Source organism: Morus notabilis, unplaced genomic scaffold (genome assembly GCF_000414095.1).
Source record: "Morus notabilis unplaced genomic scaffold, ASM41409v2 Scaffold503, whole genome shotgun sequence".
Taxonomy (NCBI): Eukaryota; Viridiplantae; Streptophyta; class Magnoliopsida; order Rosales; family Moraceae; genus Morus; species Morus notabilis.
Window position 1 is genome coordinate 352,864 of NW_010366489.1, and position 20,822 is coordinate 373,685.

At 34.2% G+C, this 20,822-nt stretch overlaps 3 protein-coding genes across 5 annotated transcripts; 2 read left to right on the top strand and 1 right to left on the bottom strand.

Moving 5' to 3' along the window:
• Positions 1–219: 219 nt before the first annotated feature.
• Positions 220–4,100, top strand: LOC21398791 (protein argonaute 7). The gene is made up of 3 exons (XM_010110417.2): positions 220–779; positions 1,108–2,341; positions 2,464–4,100. Exons 1-3 carry the CDS (start codon positions 389–391, stop codon positions 3,920–3,922), a joined length of 3,084 nt encoding a protein of 1,027 aa, XP_010108719.1. The 5' UTR covers positions 220–388; the 3' UTR covers positions 3,923–4,100.
• A 6,460-nt stretch (positions 4,101–10,560) lies between these two features.
• Positions 10,561–13,791, bottom strand: LOC21398793 (protein UXT homolog). 3 transcript variants are annotated; one of them, XM_024173676.1, is made up of 7 exons: positions 13,618–13,791; positions 12,409–12,553; positions 12,038–12,067; positions 11,813–11,914; positions 11,514–11,621; positions 11,253–11,307; positions 10,561–10,947 (listed from the first exon to the last, which is right to left on the bottom strand). In XM_024173676.1, the coding sequence occupies exons 2-7, from the start codon at positions 12,498–12,500 to the stop codon at positions 10,888–10,890; spliced, it is 447 nt and encodes a 148-aa protein (XP_024029444.1). In that variant the 5' UTR covers positions 12,501–12,553; positions 13,618–13,791; the 3' UTR covers positions 10,561–10,887. The 3 variants fall into 3 exon arrangements, with proteins under 3 accessions (XP_024029444.1, XP_024029445.1, XP_024029443.1); XM_024173677.1 differs by lacking the exon at positions 13,618–13,791 and adding an exon at positions 12,813–13,152 and having other exon boundaries at positions 12,409–12,507; XM_024173675.1 differs by lacking the exon at positions 13,618–13,791 and adding an exon at positions 12,715–13,152 and having other exon boundaries at positions 12,409–12,507.
• A 1,561-nt stretch (positions 13,792–15,352) lies between these two features.
• LOC21398794 (putative F-box protein At3g24700) lies at positions 15,353–17,901 on the top strand. Its single transcript, XM_010110420.2, has 3 exons — positions 15,353–15,438; positions 15,996–17,207; positions 17,833–17,901. Coding segments are annotated over exons 2-3 (1,209 nt in total). The 5' UTR covers positions 15,353–15,438; positions 15,996–15,999; the 3' UTR covers positions 17,834–17,901.
• Positions 17,902–20,822: the final 2,921 nt, after the last annotated feature.

The window sequence follows — 20,822 nt, forward strand, 5'->3', positions numbered from 1 at the left end:
TCATAGAGGCCTGTTGTTTTGAGAACCCTAATAATAATAAAACATAAAAAGAAACAACAATTTTAATCCCTTAAAATTGTATATTAATATACTCTCACACATACACACAAGATTTTGCATATAAGTCCAAATAGACAACCTTCCTTTGCCCCTTTCTTTTATAAGGCAATACTTACCCGGTAATATGAAATATCAGACCCTCCTTCAGAACTAGACACAAAAGAACCTTGGGAACTAAAACACAAACTCTATTTCTCTCTCTAAAATAACAACTCTTCCTTTCTGCTGAGGAAAACACCTTCACTCCACTCTGCTACCAAAAAGAACAATAACCCATTTCTCTCTCTCTTTCTCTCTGTCTCTCTTTTCCTTTCTTCTCAATCCTTTCATGGACGAGACAGAAGAGTCCAACAATGGCAACAAGAAATGCAAAGGAAAGACAAGAACTTTAAGGGGCAAAATAACCAGCCCTCCCCAAAAGCAGTATCAGTATCATCAGTATCAGCATCATCAACTGTTTCACTACTCAAACCAGCTTGGAAATATCTATAACCACAACCAAAACCAGTTCCAATACCACAGATATTACCCGGCTCTTCTTCCTCTACCAGTGCCTCCGATTCCTCTTCAACTGGCTTTGGCTCCTTCTCTTAATCCCCCTCTGAACCACCACAGTTTCAGGTCCAAAACCCGCCACCAAAAACCTTCATGCAAGCAGAATACCCCTCATTTCGCCGCTTCTTCAGAAACCCACGTCCCCATTTTGCCAATTTCACCAGGTGATTATCATAAAAGCTCTCTTCTTTTTCATTACAACCATCGCTTTTGTTATTCCCCTTTGAACATAGTAAAAATGAGCTTTTTCAAGAATATATTGACCTTATGTTGAGAAAAATTGTGTCTTTCTCTTAGTTGCTATATTTGTGTTATTCTTAGACGCTTAAGTGAATTCATAGTCTTCTTTATGCAATGAGGAGAACCTGCTTGTTGAAAAAAACCCACATTCATGTTTTGTTTTAGGCTTAAAGGTTTTTTATTTTTTATTTTTAAGTAATGACGCAGAACTAGTCTAACTTGTATGGTTATTTCCTATATTTATATCTCCAGAGGGGTTCCAAAAGCAAAATGTTTTACCCCTTAAACGAGAAGATGGAAGGAAGTTGACAGGTCCTAGAACAGAAAAGGCACTAGTGGCAGCTAGGAGACCAGATTCTGGTGGTGTAGAAGGGCCAGTTATATCTCTCTTAGCCAACCATTTTCTTGTCCAATTTGATTCCTCTCAGAGGATTTTACACTATAATGTTGAGATATCTCCTAACCCCTCCAAGGAAGTTGCAAGAATGATCAAGCAGAAATTGGTGGAGGACAACTCTGCGGTCCTCTCCGGCGCTATACCGGCCTACGATGGCCGCAAAAATCTTTACAGCCCGGTTGAATTCCAAAATGACAAGCTTGAGCTCTACATAAGCCTTCCAATACCAACAAGCAAACCAACCATGCTACCATATGGTGAAATCAATGGCTTTCAAGAGAAGCATAAACAGGTTAAACTGTTTCGGGTAAACATCAAACTTGTGGCCAAGCTTGATGGGAAGGAGTTGAGTAGTTACTTGAACAAGGAGGGAGACGATTGGATTCCTCTCCCTCAAGATTATCTCCATGCCTTGGATGTTGTATTGAGAGAGAACCCTATTGAGAAGTGCATACCTGTGGGGAGATCGCTCTATTCGAGTTCGATGGGAGGAACTCAAGAGATTGGAGGAGGAGCTGTTGGGTTAAGAGGGTTCTTTCAGAGCCTTAGACCAACCCAACAAGGACTGGCTCTTAATGTGGATTTCTCTGTGACGGCTTTTCATGAGAGCATTGGAGTGATTCCATACTTGCAGAAGCGTCTCGAGTTTCTTCGAGACCTTCCTCAGAGGAAGACAAGGGGTTTGGTTGGTGAGGAGAGAAAGGAAGTGGAGAAGGCATTGAGGAATATTAGGGTCTTTGTTTGCCACAGGGAAACTGTTCAGAGATACCGGGTTTATGGCTTGACTGAGGAAGCCACTGCAAATCTGTGGTTTGCTGATAGAGATGGGAAGAATCTGAGGGTTGTGAGTTACTTCAAGGATCACTATAATTATGACATACAATACAGGAATTTGCCGTGCTTACAGATTAGTAGGAGCAAACCATGTTATCTTCCAATGGAGCTTTGTATGATTTGTGAAGGCCAGAAGTTTCTTGGAAAGCTATCAGATGATCAGACTGCAAGAATACTTAAGATGGGCTGCCAACGACCGAAAGAAAGAAAAGCTATTATAGATGGCGTTATGCAAGGACCTGTTGGGCCAACAAGGTAATCTCCAATGTGCAAAATGTTTTCCTAGTAAACTATATCTATATCATGTTGAATTCTCAATAAGTTTGGTTAATACTGTCTTCCGTGCTAACTTGTCAACTTTTTCCAATTTATGGCAGCGGCATCCAGGAAAGAGAATTCAAACTCCACGTCTCTAGAGAAATGACAAGATTAAACGGAAGAATTCTTCAGCCTCCAAAGCTAAAACTTGGTGATGGAGGGCACATAAGAGACCTGATTCCTTCCCGTCATGATCGGCAGTGGAACCTTCTGGACAGCCATGTGTTCGAGGGAACTCGAATCGAAAGATGGGCGCTGATAAGTTTTGGCGGAACCCCAGAACAGAAATCAACCATTCCAAAGTTCATAAACCAGTTATCTCAAAGGTGTGAACAGTTGGGGATTTTTCTTAACAAGAACACAATCATCAGCCCCCAGTTTGAACCAACACAAGTGCTCAACAATGTCTCCCTTTTGGAATCCAACCTAAAGAGGATCCAGAGAGTTGCAGCCAACAATCTCCAGCTTCTTATATGCATAATGGAGAGAAGACACAAAGGTTATGCCGATCTCAAGCGAATAGCAGAAACCAATGTTGGAGTTATGAGCCAGTGCTGCTTGTACCAGAACCTTGCTAAATTGAGTTCACAGTTTTTGGCAAATTTGGCTCTCAAAATCAATGCCAAAGTTGGCGGATGCACGGTGGCTTTGTACAATTCATTGCCCTCTCAAATCCCACGTCTGCTCCAATCCGAGGAGCCAGTAATCTTCATGGGAGCTGATGTTACTCATCCTCATCCGCTCGATGATGTCAGCCCATCTGTTGCTGCTGTCGTTGGTAGCATGAATTGGCCAGCGGCAAACAAGTACGTCTCAAGAATGAGGTCCCAAACACACAGGCAAGAGATCATCCAGGATCTTGGGGCAATGGTGGGTGAATTGCTGGATGATTTCCACCAGGCAGTTGGAAAACTGCCAAAGAGAATCATTTTCTTCCGGGACGGTGTAAGCGAGACGCAGTTCTACAAAGTGCTTCAAGAAGAGTTGCAAGCCATTAAAGGGGCTTGTTCTAGATTTCCTGACTACAAACCTCCCATAACTTTTGCAGTAGTTCAGAAGAGGCACCACACAAGATTGTTTCCCTTCAAGATTGACCCATCTTTCGCGCAGAACCAATTTCCTGATGAAAATATTCTCCCAGGGACTGTTGTGGATACAGTGATCACTCATCCAAGAGAATTTGACTTTTATCTCTGTAGCCATTGGGGTGTGAAAGGAACAAGCCGACCAACACATTACCATGTATTATGGGACGAAAGCCAGTTCACTTCAGATGAATTACAGAAGCTGGTTTACAATCTTTGTTACACCTACGTGAGGTGCACAAAACCGGTTTCTTTGGTTCCCCCGGCTTACTATGCTCACCTGGCTGCATATAGAGGCAGGCTTTACCTCGAGCGATCGGAGTCGTCATCTTACAACCGAAGTACCCACTCACTGTCCCGAGCTGCACCTCCAAATACAACGCCTCTACCGAAACTCAGTGAGAATGTTAAGAAGCTCATGTTTTACTGCTAAATTTTAGCTTACAAACTCTTTGGAAATCAAAGAATTTGTTCTTTTAATGCTTATGTCATATATATATGCCAGGAATACCATGTCGATGCAGCTCAATATGACACAATTTACACGATAGCTTAAGCTAGTTCTTCTCAATTGTGATCAAGCCAGCAAATTCTAATGCAACTATTGTTAAAACTCCTCAAATTTAACAAGGGAATTACAGTAATTCCCTTGCCAAGCTTAGAAAGTCACTTTGATGACAACACATAATTACCATTGTTTGTACATGATTACATTCCTTTTCATTGACATGGGGTTTGGCTGGCCATAGCTCAAGTGGCTGCTTGTCCTCACTTATGTGTCCATGCATCAAATGGCAAAATGTGAACACGCATACACAGCAAAATGAAAAATTTGAAAGTGAACCAACAGTACGTAGTGCTCGAAAATGGATTGGGGTCTAGATAGCCAAACTAGATTCTCACTGTATTTGATCACATAGAAATAGCACCTGAGGACCCCAAGTACCCAAGCGCCCAGCCAAGGTGAAAAAGATGAAAGCAGTGCTGATAAAGGGGGCCAAAAAAAAAAAAAAAAAAAAAAAATTCATCCAATGCTTAGTTGAGTTAGTTTCTCTCTCATTTTCCCACTGAAAAAAAAGGGGTAAAATTTTTACAGTGAAGTACATAACTAAAATTTTCGGTAGGTTTATGTTTCGAAGAGTATATATGTATCATATTCGGTCATTTTATATACTCTTCATTTGAACGTAATTTTGATCCGTGTAACAATAAGATACATGCGATTAGCAAAAAAAACAAAAACAATTAAGATACATGCACCAATACGTATTAAATAATTGCAATGTGTGTGTTTACTTTTACAGGGGCAGTGTTTCTGATAAAAAAGCTAATAGCTACCTTTCACTGTCGTCAGTGTTTAATATCTCTTTTATTATCCGCAAACGAATTACCATGCATGCAACAGCATGGACAAAAAGAAAGCCAACTATTTATATAAATTTATATATTTATTAAAAATGGGATCCACCATCACAAGGAAAAGGAAATAGGACACTAACACAGACGTCACTGAAACACTGCCGGGTTCAGTGAGCAGCCCCGTAATTGAACCAAAAGAATTTGTACAGTTGTATTGTACAAGCAGAGCCAGTGGGGAGACGGGTAAAAAAGAACAACAAAGGAAGAGCCAAGAAAAGATGGGATTTGGAGTAAAAGCTACTCAACTCTGACTGCCAACTTTCCCTTTTGTCTCTCTCATCTCTCTCTCTCTCTCTCTCTCTCTCTCCTTATATACCAACAGGCTTTCTTTTGCCATCCACTAAGTATCTCACTATTTGCTTTGGGAGAAATCTCTCTCTCTCTCTCTCTCTCGGTGTTTTGAGTGAGTCAGAGAGGCTTTTAAGCACTTCACGGTCATGGCCATGGGAAGGGACAGAGAGACTGGGGGAAGCAAACGTGCGTTTTGGCAGGCAAAGGTGGTTGGGGGCCCAAGTTCTGGTTCTACCCCCCACATTGCACCCAGCTGTGCCTGCTTACACCTAGTTCACTATAATATGAAAAAATATCAAATATCAAATGGTAACACTCAACTTTGAATGACAAGTAAATAGAATTCAATAAAAAAAATTAGATCATGCCATAGGTTAATTTTTTCATACTCTTAAACAAAATAACACTCCTTATTTTAATTCTAATATTGCAGTTTGAGAACGTAAGTTGGCATCCAATTCATGTTACTATTAGAACTCCTCTTCGGGTCTTTCTATAATGCGTGCACGGACAAGTTCATCGTAATTTTTATATCATAATTTGTACCGGTCAAATGTTTAAAGTTCGCAAGTTTTAACATAAAATGCACAATTAACATATTCCCGGCAGAATGCTGAAAATTTTTCTCCCAGCACCACTCTTCTTGGTAAATATCCAGCCATAGACTTATCTTAAAGTCCTTTACCCCAGAAGTGACAAAGGCAAAAAGAAGGAAAAAAAAAAAAAATCCTTTTTAAGCAAACGGTCAAGCATTGAAGAGAAACAGTAAATGCTTATTCATTAAGAAAGAAAAAAATTAACAGTGGAATAGTGAATGCTACTTCTGGAGTGGTAGAAACAAAAGGTAAAGAACAACAATAAATAACACTTGGGAGTTGAATTTTGACAGAACAAACACCCAATGTCCTTCAACCAAAGATGTTTGACATAGAACTGTAAACATTGAAACTACCCACATTAATGAAAGAAAAACATCCCTATTGCCATGAAGCATCACCATCGCCATTAAATTACCAACAGCAAATAAGCAAACCTACACGAAGCACAACTATCAAGGAAACAACAAGGATCAGTTACATTTACATGTGAGATCATAAAATTGGAAATTCTTTGGTGAAAAACGCTACTTTTCCTAAATTGTTGTTTTTAATTGTTGAATCAAGTTTTTAACAGTTATACTTGAGGATATTCGCATTAAAAATTTACGGCACTTAGGTTGGATTTGGTATTGCTTTTCGCTTTCAAAACTAGTTTATGCTTGTAGCAAAAGTTAATTTTAGTGTTTAGTAAATCTCTTCAAAAGTATTTTTTGAAGAATTTTTGAAGAATATGCAGCCAAAATAAAAAACAATCTAAAAATAACTTTAACTTTTAGATTATGCGGGAATCAACATAGTACAATTAGTGAAACTTTCATAATACTTATAATACCCTAATAAAATTTATAATTTATAATCTTTTAAATCTAAAATTCAAACTCATAATATAATATAATAATACAATAAAATAAAATAATGTAATAATAATATTGTAATAAATAATATCATAATTATATTAATAACTATAATATTATTATTTTGTCATATAATATGATATTATAATAAGATTATAATTTATTTTAAGAATATTATATTATAATTATTATTTTATAATATTATTATTTTGTCATATAATATGATATTATAATAAGATTATAATTTATTTTAAGAATATTATATTATAATTATTATTTTATAATATTATTATTTTGTCATATAATATGATATTATAATAAGATTATAATTTATTTTAAGAATATTATATTATAATTATTATTTTATAATATTATTATTTGTTATGGGGTATTACACACGTTATGGTTATATAATATATTATATAATAATAGTTTTTTATTATATTAAATATAATAATAAATATATATTATATTGTAATTATATATATATATATTATATTATAGTATAATATAATATAGTCGTAATTTTTAACCATCTACAGCAATCCACAACAATTCAACCTCGTAATTTATCAAACGTTATTATACTGATTTTAGAACCAGCACAGTTACTATAATTATAGTTTACCAAACACTTAGGCTTAGTTTGGTATTGCTTTTTCCTCCCAAAATCAGCTTCTACTTGTAGCAGAAGCTGATTTTAGTGTTTGATAAATCTTCTCAAAGTACTTTTTGAAGAATTTTTTAAGAATCTACAGCCAAAATCAAAAGCAGTCTAAAGACAACTTTAGCTTTTAGATTATACGGGAATCAACATAGTACAATTAATGAAACTTTAATAATACCCATAATATCCCTAATAAAATTTACAATTTACAATTTTCTCAATCTAAAATTCAGACTTGTAATATAATATAATATAATATTATAACAAATAATATCATAATTATATTTATGACTCTAATATTATTATTTTATCATATAATATGATATTATAATTATTTAATAATATTACAATAATATTATTACATTATATTATATTGATATAATTATATTTATTATATGAATAATAATATAATAATTATAATTAAATATTAATATAATCTTATAATTCTAATATTATTATATATTATAGTGTATTATACATGGTTATATAATATATTTGTTTAATATGATATAATAATGATTATATAATATAATATATTATATTATAATATAGTATAGTTGTAATTTTTAATTATATTATAACTAAAATATTAATATTTCTTATGTAATATTATAATATGTTTTTATAATATTGTAATTATATTAACCATTTTAATAAATTATTATATTATATACTATAATTATATAATAATAGTTTTTTATTAGATTAAATATAATAATAAATATATATTATATTGTAATTATATATATTATATTATAGTATAATATAATATTATCGTAGTTTTTAACTATCTACAGCAATTTAACCTCATAATTTACCAAATACTATTACACTGATTTTAGAACTAGTACAGCTACTATAATTATAGTTTACCAAACACTCAGCTATTTTTTATAACAACTGTTTCTTCTTTCAGCACAACTAAAAGTAATTTTTTTAAAATCTATAGCACTACCAAACTAAGCCTTAGTTGTTTTTTATAATAGTTGTTTTTCTTTTAATACAGTTAAAAGTAATTTTTTCAAAATTTACAACAATACTAGACTTAGGGCCCGTTTAATTCGCTGATTCGAGTTGAGATGTGACTTTATGTGATAGTTTTTTACTGTAGTAAAAACGTTAGATGTGACTATTTCTGAAAACTTTTTATTAGAACAAAACTTAAATTTTAAACTCGAATCGGTAATATGAACGAGACCTAAACCTTAATATGAAACTATTTATACTCTAAGGGCCTGTTCGGTTCGTTAATTCGAATTTTTAATTCGAGTTGAGATGTGATGTTGTATGAGAGTTTTTTACTGTAGTAAAAAAGTTAGATGTAACTGTTTCTGAGAGCTTTTTACTATAGTAAAACTTAAATTATAAACTCAAATTAAAAAAAAAAGGAACCTAAATCAATTTATTAAAAAATTAATTTAATAATTAAAATATAATTCCTACCGAGAGAACAAAATAATTTTTTCTACCGTAAATGCACCTATAAAATTATAGGAAAACCGACTTGATTCCTTTTTTCGGTGATGAGACTACAACCTCCTGATTACACAAAACCCCAAGCATTTAAGAAACGGCATGTCGTACGAGACAATGACTTTTTTTGTTTTTTTGTTTACAGGTTTATATGTGGTCCCATCAGTCCAATCCTAATCCCCAATGTAATGTCAAACTATAGGTGTCAGTCTTTTTTTTTTTTTTTTCCTTCCTTCTTCAGGGGATGCTTTTCTTTTCCTTTCAGACTGATTTCTTTCTTACACATATGTAGTCGTGCCTATGTTTTATATCAAACGGGGTAGAATTGTTCTCATTTGATCTTACGGTTTCACTAAATCAGGACCACCCAAATTGAATCAATTTGATGGATTTTTTGTAGTATATTTATTGTAGAGAATGTTATTTTATTCCATTAAAAACAATTATATTTTAATTTTGAATTAATTTTTTAATAATTTAATTTGATAGATATAATTCTGTATCACGTTGTAAAGTTTTAAAGCCACGAATTTAACAGTTCAAAATAATAGTTCAAAATAGCATTTCTACATAGTAAAGATTCTCTTTTTTTTTTTTTTTTAAAAAAAACGTCCGTTTGTCTAATGTCCCATCAATCATTTCTACATAGATGAGGTGACCAAAAGCATCTCCGTTTATTTTGTTGGACCACTGAATGATTCCAGCTGGTATGTTTATGTGAGCTTAGAGCTCAGCACGAAGGAAAAGATCTTTTGTCTTTTTTTTTTTGTTTTTTTTTTTTTTGCCAAGGTAAAAAAAAAAAAGTTGCCTGAAAGGTGACGTGCAATTTGAAGAATTGATTTTCTTTTTCATGCGCGTCTCATGTGACATTCAGAACCATTTAACGAAAACTTATGCCCTGGATTCGAGGAGAACATGTTTGATAGACATGTAAGATCTGATAAAAATATATATATATATATATATATGATTGAAACAGCATAATTGCTTAGAGCATATAACTCCAGGAAAAGTTGCCTCATTTCATATGAAGCCCGGAGTTTCTATTCTTAAGAGTACCATTTTTTTTTTTAATAAACAAACAGAAACAAAAAAACACACACAACTCACTAAGAAACAGTCATACCCTTGTCATTCTTCTTTTTTTTTTTTTTTTGGCTGTTAGAAGTATTAGAACGGTGGTGACTGGTGATCACACCGTCCTCAAGTGTATTATAAGTATTAGAGAAAATTGTTAAACTTACGGTTAAAGTGCATCTCTTAATTAATACCCTTTTAATTAATATAGTTATTCGATTAAAATGAAAGGGATGGACATAAAAAAAAAAAAGAATCAGTGTTTATTAGGAGTCGGTTCTTTGTAAGAATTAGGAATTCCTCTTCCAACTTGTCCCGGAATGGGCGTTATGGCAAAGAACAAGAAGAAAACAAAAGGAGAAATTTGTCCAATAGTAACATCTATCTGCACGAAGCCGACCCTATGGATAGAAAGAAAAAATGCAAGAAAGGAAAATGATTAAGAGTAAAGATGAAAAATCCAAAACCATAGGACCATTTGTCTCCATTTCCTAAGTATTGTGATCATCGCCAAATATACTTGTGATGGATCTCAATTTTGAAAGAGAAGTGATTGGATATGGAATTCGGGCCCAGCAAATTAATGGGTCCTACCAGAACCCAGATACTGTTAAGACTCTTAACATGGGCCTTGTAAGGGCCGGATTCTCCTTGGGCCTGGGATGCCGATCCTCTTCAGCTAAATTCCGGGTTTACCTTACTCCTGTTATGGTAGCTACCATGGTTGTTCTTATTTCTGTTTTTGTTGTTTCTGTTTTGGCAATTGATTACCATGGATTAAGAAACTCTATAACTTTCAATATGCTGGTTTGGTTTTCTACTGAGTCTTACAAGCAATTGGAGCTTGGAAACTAAAAACTTGCTCTCAGACTCGAATGCAAACTCTTAACCACAATAATCTACTTTGTCATATTTTGGATTGAGATTGAAGAAACAGACAAGATTTATGTGTAAAACGGACAATATCATATTCTTCTTCGCTTTATGTCATGCAGAAGTAGCATTAACCTTAAAAAATTCACTCTGGTAAAGGTTTCTCTGCTGGAAGTTGGAGCAACTCCCGAATCCCTTCGCAAACCTGCAAAGAACAGCAGGATAAACTGTTGTCAGCCCCAAAGTAGAGAGTAACGGCAAAAATTCAGAGCGCACAAGTTATTTAAATTGTTAAAGCATATCAAAATCAGAAATAAGACTAAAAGAAGTTGGATCTGTTTACTACATAGCTTAATTGTGCGTCTGTTTTTTTTCCTATGAAACAAATGATATCAAGAATCATTACATGACTTGTAGACACAAATAGTAAGCTTAAGCAGTCTTCTGCTTTTACAACAGATATAAGCGGAAAAACAGCACAATAACGATGACGATGATCAAGGAACGTACCAGCTTGATCTGGGCCTTGATTGATGCAATAAGACGAGTATACTCTTCAATTTGCCTGCAAAAAGTAATTGAAGGTATTGAGTTGGACGAACTCATACAAATTTCAAACAAAAAGAAACTCGAGCCTTGGATGAGTTCACAGATAAATACAAGACTCTAAATTTTGTTCTACATTGGATTTTTAACCGTTCACCAATCTACAACAGAAACTTCCAACATGATAGCATCCAGCTTCAAAAAATAAAAATAAAAAATTCCTACCTGGATAGTTTCTCCTCCCTTTGAGATATGAAATTTATAGCTTCTGACCATGTGAACTCCACATGAAATCCTAGTCCAATATCCACGAATATGCGTTTTGTATCTGGGCTGTGAGCAAGCAAAACATAAAGGACCACAGTTATTAGCAACCTTAGTTTGAATTGGGCGCTCTTTGGGCCAATTTTCATCAAACTATAACATGCCAACATGTGGTGATACCCGAAATTCAAACACGCAATCATGGATTATTAAACATACAGAATGAAATACCAGAAAAGAAAGAAATACTCAAGACTTACACATCAGCTTGCATGTACACTTCAGAGCCAAGATTAACCAGTGTTCTAAGACTGGTAACACTATTCTTCTCCAAGTTCTCTATGTTCCTTCGTAAATCTGAGCTTTGAAGCCATAGAGTCAAGAAAATCATGAATTCTCTCGTAGCAAGGTTTAGATAAAACAAACAAGGAAACAACTTGCATACTTCAGAAGTTGTAAATACAAGAAAAAGTGAAAAAGGATACAAAGTTTTTTGCTGTTCAAAAACCTTGTCCCTGCAAAAGAAGAACCATAAAGGCAATGAAAAAGCGTTGAAGAACATTATCTTTAGTTCTTAGAAACATATTGACAAGAACCATTCAACCATTTTTTGTGTTACAGAACAGCTTAATTAGACATCATATTTCTTGATTTACAATTTTGATGCAACAATAATAACTAAAAGCAAAATATGTAGAAAGCCCAACATATGGAACTCGAGCTAATGCTTTTATTGCTACTAAAACTTCCATAATTGTCATAAGAAAGAATTACCCCTTAAAGAAAATATCAATATAAAATGTGGGATTTTAAGAAAAGCCAATAATTTTATGTGGGACTACGTGAAAAGTCATACCGTTCAGCTATAGCACGAATGAGGTCAGGTTTCAATCGGCGGTCGACGAATTCCTCAAATTTCTGAATTTTTTCCTGGCGATAGCTATCCATTTCAGTCCTAACGTAAAATGGATCCAAATTAGAGTCCCTGATCAAGCAGCGCACTGAAAACACGCACGTAAATACAAAGAAAAGTGGAGCGTGTTCTTTCAGGCAATATATCAAACAGATGGAGTGCGAAATTCGATTTCCCCAGTATAAGGTACTTTTCACGGAATAAAAATATCCCAGAAGTGTGATTAAAGCAAGAAATGAAAATCTCAACTCAATGATTCAAATGGTTTTCAGCGTCAGATTTGGATTTTGAAATATTATGAGAGTGTATAGCTCAACTCGTCAAGGCGTTTCGGCTTGTATCCTCACCAGTTTCTTATGTTGAAAGTTCTGAGAAATGGTTTTTTTTTTTTTTTTTTTTTTTTTGGCTTGAATCCCTGTGATGAGTGGAGTTGAGAGAAAAAAAAAATTTTTGTTTGGTCCGTCTGAGTGAAAAAGGTTGAAAAGAGTTCAAAGCCGGCGTTTCTCTACAACCTGCGTCTCGTCTCAATTCTGTTATCTTTTCTTTTGGAAAGCTTACACCCACCGCTAACTTTTTGCCAATATTGTCGTAGAAAACACAAAAATACATTAAAATTTTAAATAGTCTTTTAAGTTTACCTTTAATTTTACTCTGCTTTCTAACTCTTAAAAAGTCTTACCATTTAATTCTTGAGATTTTATTCTCTTACAATTTTAATTATTCTCTTAAATAAATATTAAATATTTAATATAATTTGTGTATTAACGATTAATGACACGTTTAGTTTATAGATTAGAATCATGTGATTAGAATTATTTTTTATTTATGTGTATTTTTTATGAGAGAAAATATTGTAGCGAATCACGAATTATGATTCGAATCAGAAAACGAATCTAGATACCAAACATCCTCTAAATGTTACCAACAACTAAAAATCAAAAGAAAAAATAAAAGAGTAAATCACACTGAAAAAATTAAAATATTATTTATTTTATTAATTTAAATTTTAAATTTTTATAGTTAAAAATTTTTAAAAAGTATCATAAATTTTTTTATTTTAACTAAAAATTTTTAAAAAATATTAATATCTCAACTCGAATTCGTATAACGAGCGAGAGAGTGAGAAAAGAAAAAGAATAATTATTGATTTACCTTGAAATACTCACTCAAATCTCACAAGCTCTCAAAAAGATTATGGCCGGAAAATGCCATATCACTCTCAGACTCGAGAATTTTCAGAACCCCTCTTCGTCTTCTTCTTCTCCTTATAGGGCTTCTTTCCCTCGAGAAAACTGCCAATCATGGGTGTAACTGCTCTCCCCGTGTCCATCATGTCCATACTTCTTGCTTCCTTCACGACGTGGCTCATCGATCCTCCTCGGACATAACTTTTGCTTCCCTTGATGACAATCCGCATCTCATAGGATTACTGACACGGTAATTCTCTTATTTCCCATGTGAGAAAAGATGGATAGAGAATTGGGCTTTCATTGGATGCTTCAGTCCTTAGGTACCCGGCCGAGAAGATAGGGTTTGAGGTGTTGGGCCAGCTGTAGTACCAAGTGTGAACTGTGAAAACTATTTTGAGGTTCCACTTTCATATTGGAACCCCAAGAAGCTATACGCTAGTTTAAAGGCATGAGTGAGCTCATTTTGTTGATTTAATTTTTTAATTTAAATTGAGATGTAATTTTTTATAAAAAAAATTTATTATAATAAAAAAATTAAATAAGACTATTTTTAAATTATAATAAAACTCGAATAAGTGAAACAAATGAGACCATAATGTGTGGTTTTTAAGTTATTATATAGGAGTAGTTTTTCGTAAAAAAACTGTTGAAGGTTCAAAACTTTTTATGCTCAATTGTCATCTCTTTTATAGTTGTTTAAAAATTATCATGTCAATTAATTATTAAAGATTACATTAGTCAGTGAAAAAAATATAAATCAAATTTGGTACAAAAAGTTGTAACTATTATTCATAAAAATTTGTGTTGCTATGCGATTACTCATCTATGAGAAATTTCATAAGTCAATATTCATATTGTCTATTTCCACCATTTTATTTTTCCTTTTTTTAAATTGTGAACAATGGTAGAAACTAAGGTCCCGTTTATTTCGCCGATTCGAGTTTAAATTTTGAGTTTTGTTACCGTAAAAAATTCTAAAAAATAGTCATATTTAACTTTTTTACTACAGTAAAAAATTCTTATATAAAGTCATATCTCAACATAAATTAAAAATTCGAATAAATGAAGTAAGATGATCCGACCTGAAGACTCACTATAGGCTTGGTCACGACGGACTGTACCGGGTAGGGCCATCCCGAATTACTTTTAATTAAAAAAAAATCCTCTAATAAAGGTCAGGCTAGTTGAAATTTCCCATTTGGGCTGTCGCATTGGTCGGGCTCTAGAAATTAGGAGGACGTTTGGTTAGAATATTCAAACTATGATTTGAATCATAATTAATGGTTCACTACAGTATTTTCACATAAATTAAAAATTATTATAATCACATGATTTTAATCCATGAACTAAACGTCTCTGAAAACTTGATTTTCACCTTTATAATAAAGACGGTTGTTTTAGCCATTGTATTCATATTTGAACGGTCTGGTACGTGCGTATTCACGTTAAAAATTTACAACACACTGACATAAAATTGCTTTCAATGATAGATCATACCGGAAAAAATAAGACAACGACCCACCCAAAAAAAATAAATAAAAATAAAAATAAAAATCCTACCGTTAGAGAAGGGAAAAGGACAGGTCACAGGTGGTATCCTAAAGATTCTATTTTTTAAAACAAACACCGTAAACGTACTAGCCCGCCCCTTTTTTAAGCACTTCGCCACATCCTATTTGTTGATCTGTTCTCTCTCGGCCATCAACTTCTGCTGCCCGTCGCTGAACTTCTCCGTTTGGCGACTGTCAATTTCGATTCAAGGTTTCATTTCTTTTTTCTTTCGGTAAGCAATATTATATACAAACACACAAATTCAGAAAACACATGTATTTTATCTGTTACCGATAATTTGCGTTTGCACGTAAGAAACGGAAGGTTTCTCGAAAGTGAAAGCAGAAATATGTAGCCTTATTACACATCGAGAAGAAATTTTTCACAAAATTCTTGACTTTCTTGTCTCATAATTATTGAATATCCTCCTCCAAAAAAAAAAAATATTTATTATCTCATGTACTTGGTGCGGCTACGTCTAGAACTTGTTTTGATCTCAAATATTGATAATCCCATGTACTTGTTTTTTCTTTTCTTTTCTTTTTTTCTTTTTATTTTTTATTTTTGTGGGTCATACACAAGTAACACAACAATTTGAGGACTGCACAACAGAATATAACGAGCGACCTCTTTTATGAACAAATTTGATATTGGACTCGGTTAAGGCTGAGGTTTATTTGTTTGTTTTTTTTTTTTTGTATTTATTTATTTAAAAGGTTTGAGATAATGTGAACAATTTTTATTTCAGTGCCAAAGGAGTTAATTTTGTCACTGGTTTTGAATCTGCAGAAAAATGAAGAGAATTTTCTACATACCAGAAGAACTAGTGGAGGAAATCCTGGTGAGGTTGCCACCAAAATCTCTAATGAGATTTAAATGCGTTTGTAAGTCTTGGTACGCTCTGATCACTGACCCGTCATTTGCTAACAAACACCTTCGCTTTGGTATCGACAACAGCAAGAAATCGTCCTCTGTATCCTTATTCTTGAGTTGGACTCGCCAGGAACTGTCATTGGACCATATCTTCAATCACCGTTTCTACGGTGATCTTGATAAAGTATTCTCACTGGTCTCTGTCTGCGATGAGGATGATAGTAATAACAGCCACCTTCCTTGTGTTGTTCAAGAAATTAATTTACCACCTACTTTGAAACATGATACTGATAGTTTCATAAACTCTCATTGTAATGGAATCATTTGCTGGTTCAATAGAAGTGGCTTTTGTGGAGAGATTTTTTTGTGCAATCCATCACTCAACGAATTCAAGCTTCTTCACACGCCGAGCCTTCTCCCTGAATTCTGGCCTTCAGGATTTGGATTTGGGTATGATGCCAGAGCTAATGATTACAAGTTTGTTAAGCTTTTTCGATCCGCGTATAATCCGATTGCAAGTAGGGCTTTGGTATATACTCTGGGAATTGATTCTTGGAAGGAGATTAAGATGGATCTAAAAGGTAAGTTCTGTTTGGCTGATGCCAAGGGGGTGTACTGTAGAGGCGTTTATTATTGGGTTAACAAGGCTGTACCGGGTAGGGAGGATATGATTCTTTCTTTTGATATGTCTGATGAGGTATTTCATACCATAGCATTACCAGATTGCATAAAAAGGGTAGATGGGCAATCACCAAAGAGACTTGCGCTGTGGAATGAATCACTGGTCCTCTTTTTCACCCCGGCAAACTCATGGTTTTCAACATCTTTTGAAATGTGGGTTATGGCTGACAACGTTGGTGGTGTTGAAGGTGTTACTTGGACAAAACACCTTACGATCAGGCCACAAAGGTTCATTCATTTGTATTCCACATTGACGTTTTGGAAGGATGATGAGATTTTATTCGAAACTAGAGATGGACGTCTTGTATCGTATAACCTGTATAGCCAAAAGCTTAGGAAACTTCCCATTCATGGAGCGGTGTTGCCAGGAAGGACTTCTGCTCATTTATATCTGAAGAGTTTGGTCTCAGTCAGAGGAGGAACACATGCAAAACAGCCGCAAAACTAGTAAGTTTGCTGCAATTTATGAACTTTGCCAAAATTATGTTGTGACTTACATTTATGAAAGATGCATCCTTGGATGCAGTAGGATTGAAAATTGTATAAAATGATGGTTAATTCCTCTGTTACTCTGTGAAGATTGCAGTCTCTCCAATCAAGAAAAAAAAAATCAAGTAAACTGTAAATTTGTACTTTTATATTGCTTCGTCGGTCATGCTTTCTTATAATTGATGTGGCGCATTGATCTCTCCCTTAGAGCAAGAATCGAGCCTTATTTATATTTTTACACTACAGTAATATATATGTCTTACCACTTTCAAGTGACAAGCGAGCAGAAGAAAAACTACTTTTGAGTTTCCAATATCATGTCGAAACTTGAGAAGCTATACGCTAGTTTAAAGCGATAACTGAGCTCTCTCTCTCTCTCTCTCTCTCTCTCTCTCTCTCTCTCTCTCTCTCTCTCTGTTTATGAAGATACAAGCAGTTGTTTTTCATTTACTATATGGTAGTATTTGGAAAGAGCCTATGCTCAAAAGCACTAGTAATGGTAAAAACAAGACCCATCTTGCAGCCATTTGACATTGTCATATATGATATCATGAAGTTTACTAACAATAGTGTTGAAAACCAGGGGAATGGACAGGAATGCTATAAAGTCGAAGAGCGTGGTTTGGAAAACATACTTTTTGCTAGAACGTGGTGTGAAATAGACTTCTAATGGCAACTTCCCTGTTAAAAAGTTTAGAGAACTGAGTTCTATACTTGTGTTATTCTGTAGGGTACTTTTCATTTGCTCTTTCTTGAACATGTGCATCTTCCAAAACTTTATTTTGGGGTTGTGTAGTTTGGAGAAAGCTTCTTCTAAAAATAGTTTGTTTAAACACTATACTTTCTATCGATGGATCAAAAATTTGTTGGCTGCCAATGAGATGGATAATTTCCTTTTGGGGACCCATCTTTCCAATTAATCAAAATCAAACATGATTTCTTTCGTATGATTAACAATTTACATGGTTCCAACTTCAAGTGTTTCAAATGTGCAAACTGAAAAAGAACAGCATGAAAACTAATGTACTCAAGTAACCCACGACCAACACTATGTCACAAAGAAATCATACAGAACAACATGACAACTTGTGAAGAAGGAGCCCTTTGAGGGCAATGTGGTATTATAGATATCAAATTCTTTTACCCTGTTACTCTTCAATAAATTTACTTACTAAATCATTAAAGTGCTGATATGGGAAGGTAACTTTTCAAGGCCTGACAAAATTTACCAACACAAAACAGTCTTTTGGTCCAACAAGAATTATGCCAAGGCGGAAGTTAAACAAATAAAGTTGGTACAAGGAAAAGTAATTGCATTTATCATTTTCATTTAAATTCGATTTGCGGTGTAGAAGAAAGAATCGGATTGGAACTATTAGTTCGATGTTTTTCCTGAAAAGGGAAACAACCACTTTCCCGCCTCTATATTGACATTATAACAAACGTTTCACATACCTTTCTGTAATTCCTCATATCAGAGTAAGAACCAATACACACTCCAAATCTCCAATGAAGCATCAAAGCTTTTTAGTATTCCACAAAGGGTGGGTTTGGTATTGATTTTAGGAGAGAAAAAGTACTTTTTCACACATCTAAAATCTAAAAAGTTATTTGGTAAAACAGATTGTTGAATAATTTTCTTCCAATCTGAAGTTAAAATCAGAATCAGCCTCAAGGCTGATTCTGATGTTAGATTATGCGGGAATTTATTTTGTGGTTTTAATGAAATTTTCTATTTCCAATTTTACCCTCAATGAAAGTTAAAATTTACCACATCAAACTTCATTTTCATTATCTCCCCCGACACTCCTCCGCTCACCTCCTCCGGAATCACTCTCGTCCCCTGCAAAAAAAAATTCTTGTGCGTTCTATCCTCTCCCCTCTTCTCCGTTTGAGGTTTGGTCTCTCTCTCCGTTCGCCGGTCTCTCTCCATTCGCCAGTCGGAGCTCGGTTGGTTTCTCCTCCGGGTGATTTTCCGTTTGCAGATCGCCCATCTCCTCCGACGACGACTGCCCGTCTATCATCATCAAATCAAGAGGTAAGCCTCTCTAACCGTGCGAAATTTTTTGGTTTGAACATTTGGATTTCGTTTTGATTGTTATTCCGCCTGTATTTTGGGTTTTAGGGTTTTGATTTTTTGCAATCAAAGAAAACGATCGGGTCTGATTTTAGATTGGGTTTTAGTGTGATTTCTCCTCCGATTTTTAGATTGGGTCTGATTTGTACGGAAATGGGTTTACGGTTTTGATTTTCTATAAATTTGGACATTGTTGAATCATCATCCAACGGGAATTGAAATGGGCCACTAACAGAAACAGCATCAACGGGAAAAAAAAAATTAAGTTTATGCTTGTTTTAGCACAAATACTTGCACATTGTTGAAAGTTCCTCTGTGTGCTCGGGAATTGATTGTTTTAGCACTCATATGTTAAGTTAAAGCATTTTGTATAAAGCTTGGCTGATGCATATGCTTGAATTGAGTAATGTATTTCTAAATTGGGTCTGATGCATATACTTGCACATTGCTAATGCATATGCTTTCTGTGTAATGTACATTTTGTACTCATTGTTCTCGTTTGTTGTTGTTTGCTCTTGTTGTTCGTTCCACATATGTGACATTACCCTCCTATGTCGTTTGTTGTCCATATGTGACATTAGCACTCATATGTCGTTTGTTGTTGTTTGCTGTCGTTTGTTGACATGGAATGCATCCAAAGTTGTGTTTCTAGATGCATTCGATGTATCTCTCATTGTAACACAAGGAATATAGTCTGCATGGTTTTCATACTTCAGATCCTTTTTCTTTATCTAGATACTTGTTTAATTCTTTTCTGCTTTTGTTTTTCTCCGCTACTTGCTAAATGGAAAAGAGAATTCCAATTTATATAAGTTATTGTGGGAAGGGAATGTTCAAAGGAAAGGAGTTTCTCGTTGTCAAACGAATCACTTTTAAAAGCATATAATTATTACCTTCAATCGTCAATTTCTTCATATTCTTTTCCCACTTATTTGTATTAACACTGCCAGGTTCTCCGGAGCAATTGATGCTCTCGTTTCCTTTCTTTTTTAACGTTAAATTAATCTTGTTTACCTTGAATTTCCTTGTAATTAGGCTCAAATTATATGTCTTAACTCAACATTGGTATCTATTGAGCTTTCAATTTTGTTCAGTTCATACTTTTGTTTTGTATTGTAAGAGAGTTTTATGACAGGGTATATATGAAAAAAAAAAAACTCTATTATTAGGATAATTATAAGGAAGCGTCAGATTTTCATCAAATTATCTCATAAGAATTAAGAGAAAGTGATCATTAGGCACAATTGTTGTAAATCGAATTAGCATTCTATTCTTGATTAGCAATTTTTAGGTGAAGTATCTAGGAGTAGAAGCTATGATTAGCTTGGCTATTGAGTGAGTGTTTGAATTGGAAATAAGGTTAGTATTACCCTTATTATTGTTTTTGTAAATAAAAGCATGAAGCCTCACATTGTTTTAGACTTTCAGTTATCAATTCTCAAATGGAGGGTAGTATACCACAAGGTAAAGCAATATGGGACCCCGAGACTGTGGAT